We start from the raw sequence: 23,793 nt of genomic DNA, 5'->3' as shown, positions 1-23,793 counted from the left end.
ACAGAGTCAATGTGCGGGGCGCAGGTTTGTCGACGTAAATGATGTAATATGTACATGTGAGTAGAGGTAAAGTGACTAGGCATAAATAATTAACAGAGTAGCATCAGCGTAAAAAGATGGGGTTGGGGGGCAAATAGTCTGGGTAGCCATGATTAGCTATTCAGGAGTCTTATGGCTTGGGGGTAGAAGCTTGGTGGAGACCTACACGGTATAAATAGGGGGTGGAGACCTACATGGTATAAATAGGGGGTGGAGACCTACATGGTATAAATAGGGGGTGGAGACCTACACGGTATAAATACGGCTCCGGTGCCACACAACGTCACCTGCCTACACCCCTTCACTACGGAGAGAATGTGGAACTTTACACGACTGACTCTCGCACTCCTCTGTGTTGCCGGTGAGTGTTGTTCAATTTTACTTAATTAGTTTCAAGTGGCAGTCAAATAGTTTTATTAAATAACATTAACTTCTAAGAGCAGTTTAGACAAACAGTCAATACTACCCCCGGACTGCCTCTGTTGGCGCCCGCGCAAATCTACGACTAGAGAAAAGATGCGCTATCTGTCGTTTAGATTAGAACGGCTGGAAATCAAATCTGATGTTAAATCATAATTAGTCTAAGGCTTGACATCTTTCTCCATTTTAGTTTTGGCACGAGGAGCGAGTATCCCTGACGGCAGCATAGAGGTAAGCAGGCTAAACCGTTTCTTTTTTTGGAGGGAAAGGCTATGCGCATTCATAAAACACTTTGTCCTATGTGCTGGATTGACAGTAGTTAATAGTGTAGAACACTGGTATGGGCCTTACTCTGTACAAGATTCAATTGTTCACCAAGTACACCTGTATGTATACAGTCACTTCCTGGTCAACAACTAGTTGACATGACAGTCAGGGGTGTATTCATTAGTCCGATTCTGTTGCAAAACGTTTTTCAACCAATGAGAATTTCTATTGGGCAAATTCCCTGTTTGTGTTGCGTTTGCTTCAATTTGTTTGCTTGAGTGAAACGTTTTGCAATAGAATCTGAGAAATGAATACACCCCAGGTGCACTGTGGAAGGGGTGGAAAACGTATGGCTTGTTCCCTGTTATCCATGTTCTCTTCATATGGTGTCATACTAGTACACTATATTACCAACACCTCTTATTTATTTATTACATAACCTGGTTTTTGTCCAACAGCCTAACTGTTCCAAGTACAACCTGCCCGCGTGCAACAAGCTATATGATCCAGTGTGTGGAACCGATGGCATCACCTACGGTAGCGAATGCGAGCTGTGCTATGAAAACATGTAAGTAACCAACTAAAGCTTTCAACAACTTGTCTTGTTCTGTGCTTGTCTGTCTGTGCCTCTGTCTCGTTCTGTGTTTGTGCGTGTCTTTAATTCTGCTCCGTGTGTGTTCCCAGGGTGCATAATCGTCACGTTCACATCAGGAGTAACGGAGAGTGCTGAACCAGACGTGACCGTCCATTGTCTCAGCGACACACCAGGCCCTCAACATTACTTTGAACCATTTCCTGTTGCCTTGTCAAAACACTGACATGTTTTCTGCTGCCTTCTAAAAAACCGGTCTCAAGTGCCTCAATAAACTTTGAACAATTTCTTCAATGCCTGTTTCCTTCTCCAACCCTTATTGGCTCCCTGTTTGTCATAGTCTTCTGTAGAGCACTTCACTACCTAGTCTTTAAGACTTGTGTAGTGTACTTCTTGGTGGTAAAATTGTCAACTTGTAAAATTGTATTTTAAATGGAATAGTCTTCATAGTGTGTGCTTTATTTCTCCACCTTTTTATCTGTAATTAAAACTATTTTAGCAAAGTCAATTGTTTCCTTGTCAACCGGAATAGTCTGGATGAATGGTTGAAATGTGGAGGAACTGGTTCTGCTGCACCCATGACAACTTGTTTGTTTAGTCATTATGATTCCTACAAAGGTACAGTGGGAATGGAAAATGATGACCTTTAAAAGAAAAGGTCAAGTGAAATGTTGTGATAGCCGTACGGGCTGTTGAATTGGGATGGTTACATAGTGGCTGGCTGAGTTACAATGGTTATCACTTTTCAATGCCGAGGCTGCCCCCCTGGGCGTGAATGAACTAAATACACCATACTCACAACACCTGCATGAAGTTAGGGGATGTTTATCTTAGTTAGTGAAAACACCCTCAATCACATCTTGATTCCTGTGCACCATAGAATAAGGGCTCTATTCAAGCAGAAGTACTACAGATTCCACGCTAGAAACGTAAAGGTCATTTCCGATTGAGCCGACATGCAGCGTTTAGTCTCTGCTAGAGCAGGGACGTTGCCTTTAAATGTCAATCACGCTGTAAAGCTGAACTTTTGTGGTAAGGATTGAATAGAGCCCTTAGTAAATACGGTCTTCACATTAGCATTACTCTGAACTCTCCTCATGACCTCAAGGATTTGACCTGGTTGAAATTTGGCTGAAATGTCTGTTTTGTTTAGGCCTGCTGACATCGTCTCTGTCTCTGCATAGACCTCTCTTTAATAGCAAGTTCAATGTGCAATATTAACCATTCCTCACTGATAGTCTTAATGTTTCAATGTATATTTACCGCGCCTTCAGAAAGTATTCATACCCCTTGACCTACTCCACATTTAGTCATACACAAAATGGAGTAAATAGATTTTTCATCCTCCCCCATCTACACACAATACCCCATAATGACAAAGTGAAATCATGTTTTTAGACATTTTGGCAAATGTTTGTTTTGAAAATTAGATCCAGAAATATCTAACTTATATACAGTACCAGTCAAGTTTGGACACCTACTCATTCAAGGGTTCCTTTATTTTTACAATTTTCTACATTGTAGAATAATGGTGAAGACATCAAAACTGAAGTAACATATGGAATCATGTAACCAAAAAAAGTGTTAAACAAATCGAGATATGAGATTCTTCAAAGTAGCAACCATTTGCCTTGATGACAGCTTTGCACACTTGGCATTCTCTCAACCAGCTTCACCTGGAATGCTTTTCCAACAGTCTTGAAGGAGTTCCCACATATGCTGAGCACTTGTTGGCTGCTTTTCCTTCACTCTGCCGTCCGACTCATCCCAAACCATCACAATTGGGTTGAGGTTTGGTGATTGTGGAGGCCAGGTCATCTGATGCAGCACTCCATCACTCTCCTTATTGGTAAAATAGCCCTTACATAGCCTGGAGGTGTGTTGGGTCATTGTCCTGTTGAAAAACCCAAATGATAGTCCCACTAAGCCCAAACCAGATGGGATGGCGTATCGCTGCAGAATGCTGTGGTAGCCATGCTGGTTAAGTGTGCCTTGAATTCTAAATAAATCACAGACAGTGTCACCAGCAAAGCACCCCCACACCATAACACCTCCTCCATGCTTCACGGTGTGAACACCGCGTCTCACAAAGTCACGGCAGTTTGAACCAGAAATCTCACATTTGGACTCAAGACCAAAGGACACATTTCCACCGGTCTAATGTCCATTGCTCGTGTTTCTTGGCCCAAGCAGGTCTCTTCTTCTTATTGGTGTCCTTTAGTAGTGGTATCTTTGCAGCAATTCAACCATGAAGGCCTGATTCACACAGTCCCATCTGAACAGTTGATGTTGAGATGTGTCTGTGACTTGAACTCTGTGAAGCATTTATTTGGGCTGCAATTTCTGAGGCTGGTAACTCTAATGAACTTATACTCTGCAGCAGAGTTAACTCTGGGTCTTCCATTCCTGTGGCGGTCCTCATGAGAGCCAGTTTCATCATAGCACTTGATGGTTTTTGCGACTGCACATGAAGAAACTTTCAAAGGTCTTGACATTTTCCGTGTTGACTGACCTTCATGTCTTAAAGTAATGATGGACAGTTGTTTCTCTTTGCTTATTTGAGCTGTTCTTGCCATAATATGAACTTGGTCTTTTACCAAATCTTCTGTATACCACCCCCCCTACCTTGTCACAACACAACTGATTGGCTCAAACGCATTAAGAAGGAAGAAATTCCACAAATTAACTTTTAACAAGGCACACCTGTTAATTGAAATGCATTCCAGGTGACTACCGCATGAAGCTGGTTGAGAGAATGCCAAGAGTGTGCAAAGCTGTCATCAATGCAAAGGGTGTCTATTTGAAGAATCTCAAATATAAAATATATTTTGATTTGTTTAACACTTGTTTGGTTACTAAATGATTCCATATGTGTTATTTCATAGTTTTGATGTCTTCACTATTATTCTACGATATAAAAAACAGTAAAAATAAAGAAAAACCCTTGAATGAGTAGGTGTGTCCAAACTTGACTGGTAGTGTAAGTATTCACACCCCTTTGCTATCACACTTTGAGATCTGGCACATCCAATTTCCTTTGATCATCCTTGAGATGTCACTACATCTTGATTGGAGTCCACCTGTGGCCAATTCAATTGTTTGGACATGATTTAGAAAGAAACCCACCTGTCTATATAAGGTCCCACAGTTGACAGGTCATGTCAGAGCAGAAACTATACCATGAAGTCCAAGGAACTGTCCGTAAATCTCAGAGATAGAATTGTGATGAGGCATATATCTGGGGAAGGGTATAAAACAATGTCTAGGGTTTTGAAAGTTTCCAAGAACACAGTGGTCTCCATCATTGGGAAATCGTAAAAAAATGGAACTACGCAGACTCTTCCTAGAGCTGGCCTTCCGACCAAACTGAGGAACCGGGCAAGAAGGACCTTGGTCAGAGAGGTGACCAAGAACCCAATGGCCACTCTGACAGAACTACAGAGTTCCTTGGCTGAGATGGGAGAACCTGCCAGAAGGACAACAGTCTCTACAGCACTTCACCAATCTGGGCTTTAAGGGAGAGTGGCCAGATGGAAGCCACTCCTGAGAAAAAGGCACATGACAGCACGCCTGGAGTTAGCAAAAAGGCAGGTGAAAGACTCCGATCATAAGGCAGAAGATTCTGTGGTCTGATGAGACAAAATGGAATTCTTTGGCCTGAATGCAAAGCGCTATTTCTGGAGAACCAGGCACAGCTCATCACCCATCTAACTCCTATCCCTACTGTGAAGCATGGTGGTGGCAGCATCATGCTATGGGGATGCTTTTCAGCGGCAGGGACTGGGAGACTGGTAAGGATAGAGGGAACAATGAATGGAGCCAAATGCAGGCAAATCCTTGATGGGAACCTGCTTCAGAGTGCAAACGACCTTAGACTGCCCCGAAGATTTACGTTTCAACAGAACAATGCCCCCAAGCATATAGCCAAAGCAACGCTTGAATTATTCAGAACAAGAATGTGAAAGTCCTTGAGTGGCTTAGAATTCAGGCTGTAACACAACATTTACATGTACGTCATTTAGCCGACGCTCTTATCCAGAGCGACTTACAAATTGGTGCATTCACCTTATAGCCAGTGGGATAACCACTTTACAATATGTTTATTTTTTTATTTTTTTGTGGGGTAAGGGGGGATAGAAGGATTACTTTATCCTAACCCAGGTATTCCTTAAAGAGGTGGGATTTCAAGTGTCTCCGGAAGGTGGTGAGTGACTCCGCTGTCCTGGCGTCGTGAGGGAGCTTGTTCCACCATTGGGGTGACGGAGCAGCGAACAGTTTTGACTGGGCTGAGCGGGAACTGTGCTTCCAAAGAGGTAGGGTGGCCAGCAGGCCAGAGGTGGATGAACGCAATGCCCTCGTTTGGGTGTAGGGACTGATCAGAGCCTGAAGGTACAGAGGTGCCGTTCCCCTCACAGCTCCGTAGGCAAGCACCATGGTCTTGTAGCAGATGCGAGCTTCAACTGGAAGCCAGTGGAGTGTGCGGAGGAGCGGGGTGATGTGAGAGAACTTGGGAAGGTTGAACACCAGACGGGCTGTGGCATTCTGGATGAGTTGTAGGGGTTTAATGGCACAGGCAGGGAGCCCAGCCAACAGCGAGTTGCAGTAATCCAGACGGGAGATGACAAGTGCCTGGATTAGGACCTGTGCCGCTTCCTGTGTAAGGCAGGGTCGTACTCTCCGAATGTTGTAGAGCATGAACCTACAGGATCGGGTCACCGCCTTGATGTTAGCGGAGAACAACAGGGTGTTGTCCAGGGTCACGCCAAGGCTTTTTGCACTCTGGGAGGAGGACACAACGGAGTTGTCAACCGTGATGGCGAGATCATGGAATGGGCAGTCCTTCCCCGGGAGGAAGAGCAGCTCCGTCTTGCCGAGGTTCAGCTTGAGGTGGTGATCTGACATCCACACTGATATGTCTGCCAGACATGCAGAGATGCGATTCGCCACCCGGTTATCAGAAGGTGGAAAGGAGAAAATGAATTGTTTGTCGTCTGCGTAGCAATGATAGGAGAGACCATGTGAGGACATGACAGAGCCAAGTGACTTGGTGTATAGCGAGAATAGGAGAGGGCCTAGAACTGACACCAGTGGTGAGAGCACGTGGTGCGGAGACAGATTCTCGCCACGCCACTTAGTAGGAGCGACCTGTCAGGTAGGACGCAATCCAGGAGTGAGCAGTGCCGGAGATGCCCAACTCGGAGAGGGTGGAGAGGAGGATCTGATGGTTCACAGTATCAAAGGCAGCAGACAGGTCTAGAAGGACAAGAGCAGAGGAGAGAGAGTTAGCTTTAGCAGTGCGGAGAGCCTCCGTGACACAGAGAAGAGCAGTCTCAGTTGAACGACCAGTCTTGAAACCTGACTGGTTTGGATCAAGAAGGTCATTCTGAGAGAGATAGCAAGAGAGTTGGTTAAAGACAGCACGCTCAAGAGTTTTGGAGAGAAAAGAAAGAAGGGATACTGGTCTGTAGTTGTTGACATCAGAGGGATCGAGTGTAGGTTTTTTGAGAAGGGGTGCAACTCTCGCTCTCTTGAAGGCTTAAGGGACATAGCCAGCGGTCAAGGATGAGTTGATGAGCGAGGTGAGGTAAGGGAGAAGGTCTCCGGAAATGGTCTGGAGAAGAGAGGAGGGGATTGGGTCAAGCGGGCAGGTTGTTGGGCGGCCGGCCGTCACAAGTCGCAAGATTTCATCTGGAGAGAGAGGGGAGAAAGAAGTCAAAGCATAGGGTAGGGCAGTGTGAGCAGGACCAGCAGTGTCATTTGACTTAACAAACGAGGATCGGATGTCGTCAACCTTCTCTTCAAAATGGTTGACGAAGTCATCCACAGAGAGGGAGGAGGGGGGGGGGGGGATTCAGCAGGGAGGAGAAGGTGGCAAAGAGCTTCCTAGGGATGGGAAGCTATACTAGGAATTGGAACTGTATTAGGTATGGGAACTATACTCGGAATGGGAACTATACTAGGAATGGGAACTATACTAGGTATGGGTATGGGAACTATACTAGGAATGGGAACTATACTAGGAAGGGGAACTATACTAGGTATGGGAACTATACTAGGTATGGGAACTATACTAGGAATGGGAACTATACTAGGTATGGGAACTATACTAGGAATGGGAACTATACTAGGAATGGGAACTATACTAGGAATGGGAACTATACTAGGTATGGGAACTATACTAGGTATGGGTATGGGAACTATACTAGGAATGGGAACTATACCAGGTATGGGAACTATACTAGGTATGGGAACTATACTATGAATGGGAACTATACTAGGTATGGGAACTATACTAGGTATGGGAACTATACTATGAATGGAAACTATACTAGGAATGGGAACTATACTAGGAGTGTAGTGTCTTGAAGAGTTGATGATCCTGTTAGATCAGTGTTTTTACTGTAGTGTCTTGAAGAGTTGATGATCCTGTTAGCTCAGTGTTTTTACTGTAGTGTCTTGAAGAGTTGATGATCCTGTTAGCTCAGTGTTTTTACTGTAGTGTCTTGAAGAGTTGATGATCCTGTTAGCTCAGTGTTTTTACTGTAGTGTCTTGAAGAGTTGATGTCTCTGTTAGCTCAGTGTTTTTACTGTAGTGTCTTGAAGAGTTGATTATCCTGTTAGCTCAGTGTTTTTACTGTAGTGTCTTGAAGAGTTGATGATCCTGTTAGCTCAGTGTTTTTACTGTAGTGTCTTGAAGAGTTGATGATCCTGTTAGCTCAGTGTTTTTACTGTAGTGTCTTGAAGAGTTGATGATCCTGTTAGCTCAGTGTTTTTACTGTAGTGTCTTGAAGAGTTGATGATCCTGTTAGCTCAGTGTTTTTACTGTAGTGTCTTGAAGAGTTGATGATCCTGTTAGCTCAGTGTTTTTACAGTAGTGTCTTGCAGAGTTGATGATCCTGTTAGCTCAGTGTTTTTACTGTAGTGTCTTGAAGAGTTGATGTCTCTGTTAGCTCAGTGTTTTTACTGTAGTGTCTTGAAGAGTTGATGATCCTGTTAGCTCAGTGTTTTTAATGTAGTGTCTTGAAGAGTTGATGATCCTGTTAGCTCAGTGTTTTTACTGTAGTGTCTTGAAGAGTTGATGATCCTGTTAGCTCAGTGTTTTTACTGTAGTGTCTTGAAGAGTTGATGATCCTGTTAGCTCAGTGTTTTTACTGTAGTGTCTTGAAGAGTTGATGATCCTGTTAGCTCAGTGTTTTTACTGTAGTGTCTTGAAGAGTTGATGTCTCTGTTAGCTCAGTGTTTTTACTGTAGTGTCTTGAAGAGTTGATGAACCTGTTAGCTCAGTGTTTTTACTGTAGTGTCTTGAAGAGTTGATGATCCTGTTAGCTCAGTGTTTTTACTGTAGTGTCTTGAAGAGTTGATGATCCTGTTAGCTCAGTGTTTTTACTGTAGTGTCTTGCAGAGTTGATGATCCTGTTAGCTCAGTGTTTTTACTGTAGTGTCTTGAAGAGTTGATGTCTCTGTTAGCTCAGTGTTTTTACTGTAGTGTCTTGAAGAGTTGATGATCCTGTTAGCTCAGTGTTTTTACTGTAGTGTCTTGAAGAGTTGATGATCCTGTTAGCTCAGTGTTTTTACTGTAGTGTCTTGAAGAGTTGATGATCCTGTTAGCTCAGTGTTTTTACTGTAGTGTCTTCCTGGTGGGCCATCTATTGGTAAACATTTAAATTAAACAAATACCTAACGCAACAATGCTGTAACGTTGATTTATGATTCAGCAAAGTACTTTAAGCAGGAAGCAAAGTACTTTAAGCATACAAAGGAGCTGATCGTGGACTTCAGGAGACAGCAGAGGGAGCTTGGCCCCTAAGAACCTCACAAACTTTTACAGATGGACCATTGAGAGCATCCTGTCGGGCTGTTTCATCGCCTGGTATGGCAACTGCACTGTCTGCAACCGTAGGGCTCTACTGAGGGTGGTGCGGTTGTTGGTGATTTTTCTGTAAACGATTACATAAACAAAGTTAATTACACACATGACAAACAAGGAGTCATAATTAAACATTGGTACATTGCTGTTGCTAGGCAAGAACTTAGTTAATTCCTCTCACTATGTTTGTGTGTGTGTAAAATGGGCATCTGCCCTGTCATTGGGTCAAATTCTACAGTTGTCTTATGTTATCTATGACTGATACCAGACTATGACCCTGTGGCTCTCCTTGGGCATATCCCTGGAGTGAACCAGGGTTGAACAGAGTTCAGGCTAAAACTTTGTCTCTCCTTGGGCGTCTTCTTGACTGATTACAGCATGATGGGGTGGGGTTTGTGTATGTTTGAAAGATTAAGTATAGACCTGTCATGTCCAACAATCAGTCTTCAGGTCAAGCCCGGGGGAGCCGGGGTTGAACGGAGTTTAAACTAAACATGAGTGTTTTTGCAAGATAAGGGTGTGATTGATTGTAATAATATGGTTTCTAAACTGAATGACAGTTAAATTAAGCCACTATCATAGACGAAGGGAGTGGGCGGAGCGGTAGAGAGACGAAGGGAGTGGGTGGAGCGGTAGAGAGATGAAGGGAGTGGGCGGAGCAGTAGAGAGACGAAGGGAGTGGGTGGAGCAGTAGAGAGACGAAGGGAGTGGGCGGAGCGGTAGAGAGACGAAGGGAGTGGGTGGAGCGGTAGAGAGACGAAGGGAGTGGGTGGAGCGGCAGAGAGACGAAGGGAGTGGGTGGAGCGGTAGAGAGACGAAGGGAGTGGGTGGAGCGGTAGAGAGACGAAGGGAGTGGGTGGAGCGGTAGAGAGACGAAGGGAGTGGGTGGAGCGGTAGCGAGACGAAGGGAGTGGTTGGAGCGGTAGAGAGACGAAGGGAGTGGGTGGAGCGGTAGAGAGACGAAGGGAGTGGGTGGAGCGGTAGAGAGACGAAGGGAGTGGGTGGAGCTGTAGAGAGACGAAGGGAGTGGGTGGAGCGGTAGAGAGACGAAGGGAGTGGGTGGAGCGGTAGAGAGACTAAGGGAGTGGGCGGAGCGGTAGAGAGACGAAGGGAGTGGGCGGAGCGGTAGAGAGACGAAGGGAGTGGGCGGAGCGGTAGAGAGACGAAGGGAGTGGGCGGAGCGGTAGAGAGACGAAGGGAGTGGGTGGAGCGGTAGAGAGACGAAGGGAGTGGGTGGAGCGGTAGAGAGACGAAGGGTGTGGGTGGAGCGGTAGAGAGACGAAGGGAGTGGGTGGAGCGGTAGAGAGACGAAGGGAGTGGGTGGAGCGGTAGAGAGACGAAGGGAGTGGGTGGAGCGGTAGAGAGACGAAGGGAGTGGGTGGAGCGGTAGAGAGACGAAGGGAGTGGGTGGAGCGGTAGAGAGACGAAGGGAGTGGGTGGAGCGGTAGAGAGACGAAGGGAGTGGGTGGAGCGGTAGAGAGCGGGAAACTGAAGACAATGGTAGGAGAACCCAAGAGGGAGGGGCTTTTAAGCTAGGATGTGTGGGAATGAGACTATCGAGGAGGAGCAGAGAGAGAGAAGGGAGGATGCTTTGCAAATCACCCCGGCTTTGTCCATTGTAATAAAGTCTCTAGATTCTACAAAAACTCTGTAAGAACTTTGATTTTTAATAAAGTATAGTGACAATTTTCCACATCACAGTCTGCCCAATGCATCACCGGGGGTACATTGCCTGCCCTCCAGGACATATACAGCACCAGGTGTCTCAGGAAGGCCAAGAAGATCATTAAGGACCTCAGCCACCCGAGCCACTGCCTGTTCACCCCGCTACCATCCAGAAGGAGAGGTCAGTACAGGTGAATCAGCTGGGACCGAGAGACTGAAAAACAGCTTCTATCTCAAGGCCATCAGACTGTTAAATAGCCATCACTAGCCGGCCTCCACCCAGTACCCTGCCCTGAACTTAGTCACTGGCACTAATCGGCCTCCACCCAGTACCCTGCCCTGAACCTAGTCACTGGCACTAGCCGGCTAATACCTGGTTACTCATTCCTGCACCTTAGAGGCAGCTGCCCTATGTACATAGACATGGAACACTGGCCACTTTAATAATGGAACACTGGTCACTTTAATGTTTACATCCTGTTTTACCCACTTCATGTGTATATACTGTATTCTAGTCAAGGCCATCATTTAACTATTGCTGTACATATAGTATTCTATCCATTTATTCTACAGATATACCATATATTCTATCCATATACTGTCCATAATGTCTATACATCCCATCACATATATATACACAGTGCATTCGGAAATTATTCAGACCCCTTGATTTTTTCCACATTTTGTTACGTTACAGCCTTATTCTAAAATGGATCAAATAGCAGCTTTATGGTAGAGTGGCCAAACGGAGTTTGCCAAAGGCACTTAAAGGACTCTCAGACCGTGAGAAACAAGATTCTCTGGCCTGATGAAACCAAGATTTAACTCTTTGCCCTGAATGCCAAATGTCACGCCTGGAAGAAAGCAGGCACCGCTCATCACCTGGCCAATCTTGATGGTTGTAAAGTCGTCTCAAATAAAACTGTGAAGGACCTAGGCGTTACTCTTGACCCTGATCTCTCTTTTGACGAACATATCAAGACTGTTTCAAGGACAGCTTTTTTCCATCTACGAACATTGCAAAAATCAGAAATTTTCTGTCCAAAAATGATGCAGAAAAATTAATCCATGCATTTGTTACTTCTAGGTTAGACTACTGCCATGCTCTATTTTCCGGCTACCCGGATAAAGCACTAAATAAACTTCAGTTAGTGCTAAATACGGCTGCTAGAATCCTGACTAGAACCAAGAAATTTGATCATATTACTCCAGTGCTAGCTTCCCTACACTGGCTTCCTGTTAAGGCAAGGGCTGATTTCAAGGTTTTACTGTTAACCTATAAAGCGTTACATGGGCTTGCTCCTACCTATCTTTCCGAGTTGGTCCTGCCGTACATACCAATACGTACGCTACGGTCACAAGACGCAGGCCTCCTAATTGTCCCTAGAATTTCTAAGCAAACAGCGGGAGGCAGGGCTTTCTCCTATAGATCTCCATTTTTATGGAACAGTCTGCCTACCCATGTGAGAGACGCAGACTCGGTCTCAACCTTTAAGTCTTTACTGAAGACTTATCTCTTCAGTAGGTCATATGATTGAGTGTAGTCTGGCCCAGGAGTGTGAAGGTGAACGGAAAGGCTGGAGCAACGAACAGCCCTTGCTGTCTCTGCCAGGCCGGTTCCCCTCTCCACTGGGGTTCTCTGCCTCTAACCCTGTTGCAGGGGCTGAGTCACTGGCTTGCTGGTGCTCTTTCATGCCGTCCCTGGGAGGGGTGCGTCACTTGAGTGGGTTGAGTTACTGACGTGATCTTCCTGTCTGGGTTGGCGCCCCCCCCTTGGTTTGTGCTGTGGTGGAGACCTCTGTGGGCTATACTCGGCCTTGTCTCAGGATTGTAAGTTGGTGGTTGGGGATATCCCTCTAGTGGTGCGGGGGCTGTGCTTTGGCGGAGTGGGTGGGGTTATATCCTTCCTGTTTGGCCCTGTCCGGGGGTTTCTTCGGATGGGGCCACAGTGTCTCCGGACCGCTCCTGTCTCAGCCTCCAGTATTTATGCTGCAGTAGTTTATGTGTCGGGGGGCTGGGGTTAGTTGGTTATACCTGGAGTACTTCTCCTGTCTTATCCAGTGTCCTGTGTGAATTTAAGTATGCTCTCTCTAATTCTCTCGTTCTCTCTTTCTCTCTGAGAACCTGAGCCCTAGGACCATACGTCAGGACTACCGGGCATGATGACACCTTGCTGTCCCCAGTCCGCCTGGCCTTGCTGCTATTCCAGTTTCAACTGTTCTGCCTGCGGCTACGAAACCCCTACCTGTCCCAGACCTGCTGTTTTCAACTCTAAATGATCGGCTATGAAAAGCCAACTGAGAGACCTGAGCCCTAGGACCATACGTCGGGACTACCGGCCGTGGTGACTCCTTGCTGTCCCCAGTCCGCCTGGCCTTGCTGCTATTCCAGTTTAAACTGTTCTGCCTGCGGTTATGGAACCCCTACCTGTCCCAGACCTGCTGTTTTAAACTCTAATGATCGGCTATGAAAAGCCAACTGAGATTTATTCCTGATTATTATTTGACCATGCTTGTCACTTATGAACATTTTTGAACATCTTGGCATGGTTCTGTTATAATCTCCACCCGGCACAGCCAGAAGAGGACTGGCCACCCCTCATAGCCTGGTTCCTCTCTAGGTTTCTTCCTAGGTTTTGCCTTTCTAGGGAGTTTTTCCTAGCCACCGTGCTTCTACACCTGCATTACTAGCTGTTTGGGGTTTTAGGCTGGGTTTCTGTACAGCACTTCGAGATATTAGCTGATGTAAGAAGGGCTATATAAAATAAAATTGATTGATTGATTGAATACCATCCCTACGGTGAAGCATGGTGGTGGCAGCATCATGCTGTGGGACTGTTTATCAGCGGCAGGGACTGGGAGACTAGTTAGGATTGAGGGAAAGATGAACGGAGCAAATTACAGAGAAATCCTTGATGAAAACCTGCTCCAGAGCACTCAGGACCTCAGACTGGGGCGAAGGTTCACCTTCCAACAGGACAACAACCCTAAGCACACAGCCAAGACAACGCAGGAGTGGCTTCAGGACAAGTCTCTGAATGTCCTTTAGTGGCCCAGCCAGATCCCGGACTTGAACCCGATCGAACATCTCTGGAGAGAACTGAAAATAGCTGTGCAGCGACGCTCCCCATCCAACCTGACAGAGCATGAGAGGATCTGCAGAGAAGAATGGGAGAAACTCCTCAAATACAGGTGTGCCAAGCTTGTAGCGTCATACCCAAGAAGACTCAAGGCTGTAATCACTGCCAAAGGTGCTTCAACAAGTACTGAGTAAAGGGTCTGAATACTTATGTAAATTGATATTTCCGTTTTTTGTTTTTTTTTATAAATTGGAAAAAAATACAAATACACGTTTATTGCTTTGTCATTATGGGGTATTGTGTGTAGATTAATGAGGGGGGGGAAACTATTTTATCAATTTTAGAATAAGGCTGTAACGTAACAAAATGTGGAAAAAGTCAAGGGGTCTGAATACTTTCCGAATGCACTGCACCTAGTATTAAGCCATCTGAGCTGCTTCAATATTCATATATATTAGGCCTATAGGCTACTATTATCTAAAAGCGACTTTGACTTTATTAATTCTTGTTCAAAAACTGAAGAAATGCAGAATTTACATAATCAAACATCGCAAACAAAATAGCAGGAGAAAACACTTAGAATACAGAACACATGGCCAACATAAAACAAACACTTAGAATACAGAACACATGGCCAACATAATACAAACACTTAGAATACAGAACACATGGCCAACATCATACAAACACTTAGAATACAGAACACATGGCCAACATAATACAAACACTTAGAATACAGAACACATGGCCAACATCATACAAACACTTAGAATACAGAACACATGGCCAACATCATACAAACACTGAGAATACAGAACACATGGCCAACATCATACAAACACTTAGAATACAGAACACATGGCGAACATAATACAAACACTTAGAATACAGAACACATGGCCAACATAATACAAACACTTAGAATACAGAACACATGGCCAACATAATACAAACACTTAGAATACAGAACACATGGCCAACATCATACAAACACTTAGAATACAGAACACATGGCCAACATCATACAAACACTTAGAATACAGAACACATGGCCAACATAATACAAACACTTAGAATACAGAACACATGGCCAACATCATACAAACACTTAGAATACAGAACACATGGTCAACATAATACAAACACTTAGAATACAGAACACATGAACAACATAATACAAACACTTAGAATATAGAACACATGGCCAACATCATACAAACACTTAGAATACAGAACACATGGCCAACATCATACAAACACTTAGAATACAGAACACATGGCCAACATCATACAAACACTTAGAATACAGAACACATGGCTAACATAATACAAACACTTAGAATACAGAACACATGGCCAACATCATACAAACACTTAGAATACAGAACACATGGCCAACATCATACAAACACTTAGAATACAGAACACATGGCCAACATCATACAAACACTTAGAATACAGAACACATGGCCAACATAAAACAAACACTTAGAATACAGAACACATGGCTAACATAATACAAACACTTAGAATACAGAACACATGGCCAACATCATACAAACACTTAGAAAACAGAACACATGAACAACATAATACAAACACTTAGAATACAGAACACATGGCCAACATCATACAAACACTTAGAAAACAGAACACATGGCCAACATCATACAAACACTTAGAAAACAGAACACATGGCCAACATCATACAAACACTTAGAAAACAGAACACATGAACAACATAATACAAACACTTAGAATACAGAACACATGGCCAACATCATACAAACACTTAGAATACAGAACACATGGCCAACATCATACAAACACTTAGAATATAGAACACATGGCCAACATAATACAAACACTTAGAATACAGAACACATGGCCAACATAATACAAACACTTAGAACACAGAACACATGGCCAACATCATACAAACACTTAGAATACAGAACACATGGCCAACATCATACAAACACTTAGAATACAGAACACATGGCCAACATCATACAAACACTTAGAATACAGAACACATGGCCAACATCATACAAACACTTAGAATATAGAACACATGGCCAACATCATACAAACACTTAGAATACAGAACACATGGCCAACATCATACAAACACTTAGAATACAGAACACATGGCCAACATCATACAAACACTTAGAATACAGAACACATGGCCAACATCATACAAACACTTAGAATACAGAACACATGGCCAACATCATACAAACACTTAGAATACAGAACACATGGCCAACATCATACAAACACTTAGAATACAGAACACATGGCCAACATCATACAAACACTTAGAATACAGAACACATGGCCAACATAAAACAAACACTTAGAATACAGAACACATGGCTAACATAATACAAACACTTAGAATACAGAACACATGGCCAACATCATACAAACACTTAGAAAACAGAACACATGAACAACATAATACAAACACTTAGAATACAGAACACATGGCCAACATCATACAAACACTTAGAAAACAGAACACATGGCCAACATCATACAAACACTTAGAAAACAGAACACATGGCCAACATCATACAAACACTTAGAAAACAGAACACATGAACAACATAATACAAACACTTAGAATACAGAACACATGGCCAACATCATACAAACACTTAGAATACAGAACACATGGCCAACATCATACAAACACTTAGAATATAGAACACATGGCCAACATAATACAAACACTTAGAATACAGAACACATGGCCAACATAATACAAACACTTAGAACACAGAACACATGGCCAACATCATACAAACACTTAGAATACAGAACACATGGCCAACATCATACAAACACTTAGAATACAGAACACATGGCCAACATCATACAAACACTTAGAATACAGAACACATGGCCAACATCATACAAACACTTAGAATATAGAACACATGGCCAACATCATACAAACACTTAGAATACAGAACACATGGCCAACATCATACAAACACTTAGAATACAGAACACATGGCCAACATCATACAAACACTTAGAATACAGAACACATGGCCAACATCATACAAACACTTAGAATACAGAACACATGGCCAACATCATACAAACACTTAGAATACAGAACACATGGCCAACATCATACAAACACTTAGAATACAGAACACATGGCCAACATCAAATCAAATGTTATTTGCCACATGTGCCGAATACAACAGGTGTAGACATTACAGTGACATGCTTACTGACAAGCCCTTAACCAACAATGCAGTTTTAAGAAAAATAATAGTTAAGTACAAAATATATCAGTAAAAAAAAAAAAAAAAAAAAAAAATTAAAGAGCAGCAGTAAAATAACAGTAGGGAGGCTATATACAGGGGGGTACCGGTACAGAGTCAATGGGAAATAACAGTAGGGAGGCTAAATACAGGGGGGTACCGGTACAGAGTCAATGGGAAATAACAGTAGAGAGGCTATATACAGGGGGTACCGGTACAGAGTCAATGTGTAATAACAGTAGAGAGGCTATATACAGGGGGGTACCGGTACAGAGTCAATGTGAAATAACAGTAGAGAGACTATATACAGGGGGTACCGGTACAGAGTCAATGTGAAATAACAGTAGGGAGGCTATATACAGGGGGGTACCGGTACAGAGTCAATGTGAAATAACAGTAGGGAGGCTATATACAGGGGGTACCAGTACAGAGTCAATGTGAAATAACAGTAGGGAGGCTATATACAGGGGGGTACCGGTACAGAGTCAATGGGAAATAACAGTAGAGAGGCTATATACAGGGGGTACCGGTACAGAGTCAATGGGAAATAACAGTAGGGAGGCTATATACAGGGGGTACCGGTACAGAGTCAATGTGTAATAACAGTAGAGAGGCTATATACAGGGGGGTACCGGTACAGAGTCAATGTGAAATAACAGTAGGGAGGCTATATACAGGGGGGTACCGGTACAGAGTCAATGTGAAATAACAGTAGGGAGGCTATATACAGGGGGGTACCGGTACAGAGTCAATGTGTAATAACAGTAGGGAGGCTATATACAGGGGGGTACCGGTACAGAGTCAATGTGAAATAACAGTAGGGAGGCTATATACAGGGGGGTACCGTACAGAGTCAATGTGAAATAACAGTAGGGAGGCTATATACAGGGGGGTACCGGTACAGAGTCAATGGGAAATAACAGTAGGGAGGCTATATACAGGGGGGTACCGGTACAGAGTCAATGGGAAATAACAGTAGGGAGGCTATATACAGGGGGGTACCGGTACAGAGTCAATGGGAAATAACAGTAGCGAGGCTATATACAGGGGGTACCGGTACAGAGTCAATGTGAAATAACAGTAGGGAGGCTATATACAGGGGGTACCAGTACAGAGTCAATGTGAAATAACAGTAGGGAGGCTATATACAGGGGGGTACCGGTACAGAGTCAATGGGAAATAACAGTAGAGAGGCTATATACAGGGGGTACCGGTACAGAGTCAATGTGCGGGGCGCAGGTTTGTCGACGTAAATGATGTAATATGTACATGTGAGTAGAGGTAAAGTGACTAGGCATAAATAATTAACAGAGTAGCATCAGCGTAAAAAGATGGGGTTGGGGGGCAAATAGTCTGGGTAGCCATGATTAGCTATTCAGGAGTCTTATGGCTTGGGGGTAGAAGCTTGGTGGAGACCTACACGGTATAAATAGGGGGTGGAGACCTACATGGTATAAATAGGGGGTGGAGACCTACACGGTATAAATACGGCTCCGGTACAACACAACGTCACCTGCCTACACCCCTTCACTACGGAGAGAATGTGGAACTTTACACGACTGACTCTCGCACTCCTCTGTGTTGCCGGTGAGTGTTGTTCAATTTTACTTAATTAGTTTCAAGTGGCAGTCAAATAGTTTTATTAAATAACATTAACTTCTAAGAGCAGTTTAGACAAACAGTCGATACTACCCCCGGACTGCCTCTGTTGACGCCCGCGCAAATCTACGACTAGAGAAAAGATGTGCTATCTGTCGTTTAGATTAGAACGGCTGGAAATCAAATCTGATGTTAAATCATAATTAGTCTAAGGCTTGACATCTTTCTCCATTTTAGTTTTGGCACGAGGAGCGAGTCTCCCTGACGGCAGCATAGAGGTAAGCAGGCTAAACCGTTTCTTTTTTTGGAGGGAAAGGCTATGCGCATTCATAAAACACTTTGTCATATGTGCTGGATTGACAGTAGTTAATAATGTAGAACACTGGTATGGGCCTTACTCTGTACAAGATTCAATTGTTCACCAAGTACACCTGTATGTATACAGTCACTTCCTGGTCAACAACTAGTTGACATGACAGTCAGGGGTGTATTCATTAGTCCGATTCTGTTGCATAACGTTTTTCAACCAATGAGAATTTCTATTGGGCAAATTCCCTGTTTGTGTTGCGTTTGCTTCAATTTGTTTGCTTGAGTGAAACGTTTTGCAATAGAATCTGAGAAATGAATACACCCCAGGTGCACTGTGGAAGGGGTGGAAAATGTATGGCTTGTTCCCTGTTATCCATGTTCTCTTCATATGGTGTCATACTAGTACACTATATTACCAACACCTCTTATTTATTTATTACATAACCTGGTTTTTGTCCAACAGCCTAACTGTTCCAAGTACGACCTGCCCGCGTGCAACAAGCTATATGATCCAGTGTGTGGAACCGATGGCATCACCTACGGTAGCGAATGCGAGCTGTGCTATGAAAACATGTAAGTAACCAACTAAAGCTTTCAACAACTTGTCTTGTTCTGTGCTTGTCTGTCTGTGCCTCTGTCTCGTTCTGTGTTTGTGCGTGTCTTTAATTCTGCTCCGTGTGTGTTCCCAGGGTGCATAATCGTCACGTTCACATCAGGAGTAACGGAGAGTGCTGAACCAGACGTGACCGTCCATTGTCTCAGCGACACACCAGGCCCTCAACATTACTTTGAACCATTTCCTGTTGCCTTGTCAAAACACTGACATGTTTTCTGCTGCCTTCTAAAAATCGGTCTCAAGTGCCTCAATAAACTTTGAACAATTTCTTCAATGCCTGTTTCCTTCTCCAACCCTTATTGGCTCCCTGTTTGTCATAGTCTTCTGTAGAGCACTTCACTACCTAGTCTTTAAGACTTGTGTAGTGTACTTCTTGGTGGTAAAATTGTCAACTTGTAAAATTGTATTTTAAATGGAATAGTCTTCATAGTGTGTGCTTTATTTCTCCACCTTTTTATCTGTAATTAAAACTATTTTAGCAAAGTCAATTGTTTCCTTGTCAACCGGAATAGTCTGGATGAATGGTTGAAATGTGGAGGAACTGGTTCTGCTGCACCCATGACAACTTGTTTGTTTAGTCATTATGATTCCTACAAAGGTACAGTGGGAATGGAAAATGATGTCCTTTAAAAGAAAAGGTCAAGTGAAATGTTGTGATAGCCATATGGGCTGTTGAATTGGGATGGTTACATAGTGGCTGGCTGAGTTACAATGGTTATCACTTTTCAATGCCGAGGCTGCCCCCCTGGGCGTGAATGAACTAAATACACCATACTCACAACACCTGCATGAAGTTAGGGGATGTTTATCTTAGTTAGTGAAAACACCCTCAATCACATCTTGATTCCTGTGCACCATAGAATAAGGGCTCTATTCAAGCAGAAGTACTACAGATTCCACGCTAGAAACGTAAAGGTCATTTCCGATTGAGCCGACATGCAGCGTTTAGTCTCTGCTAGAGCAGGGACGTTGCCTTTAAATGTCAATCACGCTGTAAAGCTGAACTTTTGTGGTGCGGATTGAATAGAGCCCTTAGTAAATCCGGTCTTCACATTAGCAGTACTCTGAACTCTCCTCATGACCTCAAGGATTTGACCTGGTTGAAATTTGGCTGAAATGTCTGTTTTGTTTAGGCCTGTTGACATCGTCTCTGTCTCTGCATAGACCTCTCTTTAATAGTAAGTTCAATGTGCAATATTAACCATTCCTCACTGATAGTCTTAATGTTTCAATGTATATTTACAGCGCCTTCAGAAAGTATTCATACCCCTTGACCTACTCCACATTTAGTCATACAGCCTGAATTCAAAATGGAGTAAATAGATTTTTCATCCTCCCCCATCTACACACAATACCCCATAATGACAAAGTGAAATCATGTTTTTAGTACATGTTTGTATTGAAAATTAGATCCAGAAATATCTAACTTATATACAGTACCAGTCAAGTTTGGACACCTACTCATTCAAGGGTTCCTTTATTTTTACAATTTTCTACATTGTAGAATAATGGTGAAAACATCAAAACTGAAGTAACATATGGAATCATGTAACCAAAAAAAGTGTTAAACAAATCGAGATATGAGATTCTTCAAAGTAGCCACCATTTGCCTTGATGACAGCTTTGCACACTTGGCATTCTCTCAACCAGCTTCACCTGGAATGCTTTTCCAACAGTCTTGAAGGAGTTCCCACATATGCTGAGCACTTGTTGGCTGCTTTTCCTTCACTCTGCCGTCCGACTCATCCCAAACCATCACAATTGGGTTGAGGTTGGGTGATTGTGGAGGCCAGGTCATCTGATGCAGCACTCCATCACTCTCCTTATTGGTAAAATAGCCCTTACATAGCCTGGAGGTGTGTTGGGTCATTGTCCTGTTGAAAAACAAATGATAGTCCCACTAAGCCCAAACTAGATGGGATGGCGTATCGCTGCAGAATGCTGTGGTAGCCATGCTGGTTAAGTGTGCCTTGAATTCTAAATAAATCACAGACAGTGTCACCAGCAAAGCACCCCCACACCATAACACCTCCTCCATGCTTCACGGTGTGAACACCGCGTCTCACAAAGACACGGCAGTTTGAACCAGAAATCTCACATTTGGACTCAAGACCAAAGGACACATTTCCACCGGTCTAATGTCCATTGCTCGTGTTTCTTGGCCCAAGCAGGTCTCTTCTTCTTATTGGTGTCCTTTAGTAGTGGTATCTTTGCAGCAATTCAACCATGAAGGCCTGATTCACACAGTCCCCTCTAAACAGTTGATGTTGAGATGTGTCTGTGACTTGAACTCTGTGAAGCATTTATTTGGGCTGCAATTCTGAGGCTGGTAACTCTAATGAACTTATACTCTGCAGCAGAGTTAACTCTGGGTCTTCCATTCCTGTGGCGGTTCTCATGAGAGCCAGTTTCATCATAGCACTTGATGGTTTTTGCGATTGCACATGAAGAAACTTTCAAAGGTCTTGACATTTTCCGTGTTGACTGACCTTCATGTCTTAAAGTAATGATGGACAGTTGTTTCTCTTTGCTTATTTGAGCTGTTCTTGCCATAATATGAACTTGGTCTTTTACCAAATCTTCTGTATACCACCCCCCCTACCTTGTCACAACACAACTGATTGGCTCAAACGCATTAAGAAGGAAGAAATTCCACAAATTAACTTTTAACAAGGCACACCTGTTAATTGAAATGCATTCCAGGTGACTACCGCATGAAGCTGGTTGAGAGAATGCCAAGAGTGTGCAAAGCTGTCATCAATGCAAAGGGTGTCTATTTGAAGAATCTCAAATATAAAATATATTTTGATGTGTTTAACACTTTTTTGGTTACTAAATGATTCCATATGTGTTATTTCATAGTTTTGATGTCTTCACTATTATTCTACAATATAAAAAATAGTAAAAATAAAGAAAAACCCTTGAATGAGTAGGTGTGTCCAAACTTGACTGGTAGTGTAAGTATTCACACCCCTTTGCTATCACACTTTGAGATCTGGCACATTCAATTTCCTTTGATCATCCTTGAGATGTCACTACATCTTGATTGGAGTCCACCTGTGGCCAATTCAATTGTTTGGACATGATTTAGAAAGAAACCCACCTGTCTATATAAGGTCCCACAGTTGACAGGTCATGTCAGAGCAGAAACTATACTATGAAATCTCAGAGATAGAATTGTGATGAGGCATATATCTGGGGAAGGGTATAAAACAATGTCTAGGGTGTTGAAAGTTTCCAAGAACACGGTGGTCTCCATCATTGGGAAATCGTAAAAAAATGGAACTACGCAGACTCTTCCTAGAGCTGGCCTTCCGACCAAACTGAGGAACCGGGCAAGAAGGACATTGGTCAAAGAGGTGACCAAGAACCCAATGGCCACTCTGACAGAACTACAGAGTTCCTTGGCTGAGATGGGAGAACCTGCCAGAAGGACAACAGTCTCTACAGCACTTCACCAATCTGGGCTTTAAGGGAGAGTGGCCAGACTGAAGCCACTCCTGAGAAAAAGGCACATGACAGCACGCCTGGAGTTAGCAAAAAGGCAGGTGAAAGACTCCGATCATAAGGCAGAAGATTCTGTGGTCTGATGAGACAAAATGGAATTCTTTGGCCTGAATGCAAAGCGCTATTTCTGGAGAACCAGGCACAGCTCATCACCCATCTAACTCCTATCCCTACTGTGAAGCATGGTGGTGGCAGCATCATGCTATGGGGATGCTTTTCAGCGGCAGGGACTGGGAGACTGGTAAGGATAGAGGGAACAATGAATGGAGCCAAATGCAGGCAAATCCTTGATGGGAACCTGCTTCAGAGTGCAAACGACCTTAGACTGCCCCGAAGATTTACGTTTCAACAGAACAATGCCCCCAAGCATATAGCCAAAGCAACGCTTGAATTATTCAGAACAAGAATGTGAAAGTCCTTGAGTGGCTTAGAATTCAGGCTGTAACACAACATTTACATGTACGTCATTTAGCCGACGCTCTTATCCAGAGCGACTTACAAATTGGTGCATTCACCTTATAGCCAGTGGGATAACCACTTTACAAT

The 23,793-nt window shown here is 43.6% G+C and overlaps 2 protein-coding genes across 2 annotated transcripts; both read left to right on the top strand.

Moving 5' to 3' along the window:
• Positions 1-290: 290 nt before the first annotated feature.
• On the top strand, positions 291-1,563 carry LOC311142189 (trypsin inhibitor ClTI-1-like). Its single transcript, XM_084177784.1, has 4 exons — positions 291-400; positions 650-690; positions 1,185-1,294; positions 1,411-1,563. Exons 1-4 carry the CDS (start codon positions 355-357, stop codon positions 1,454-1,456), a joined length of 243 nt encoding a protein of 80 aa, XP_084033910.1. The 5' UTR covers positions 291-354; the 3' UTR covers positions 1,457-1,563.
• A 17,160-nt stretch (positions 1,564-18,723) lies between these two features.
• LOC311142169 (trypsin inhibitor ClTI-1-like) lies at positions 18,724-19,966 on the top strand. The gene is made up of 4 exons (XM_084177761.1): positions 18,724-18,803; positions 19,053-19,093; positions 19,588-19,697; positions 19,814-19,966. Exons 1-4 carry the CDS (start codon positions 18,758-18,760, stop codon positions 19,857-19,859), a joined length of 243 nt encoding a protein of 80 aa, XP_084033887.1. The 5' UTR covers positions 18,724-18,757; the 3' UTR covers positions 19,860-19,966.
• Positions 19,967-23,793: the final 3,827 nt, after the last annotated feature.

The sequence above is a fragment of the Coregonus lavaretus genome (assembly GCF_964263955.1).
Source record: "Coregonus lavaretus genome assembly, chromosome: 2".
In the NCBI taxonomy this organism is placed as follows: Eukaryota; Metazoa; Chordata; class Actinopteri; order Salmoniformes; family Salmonidae; genus Coregonus; species Coregonus lavaretus.
Note: the sequence above shows the minus strand (reverse complement) of the source record. Positions and strands in the feature narration are given on the sequence as shown.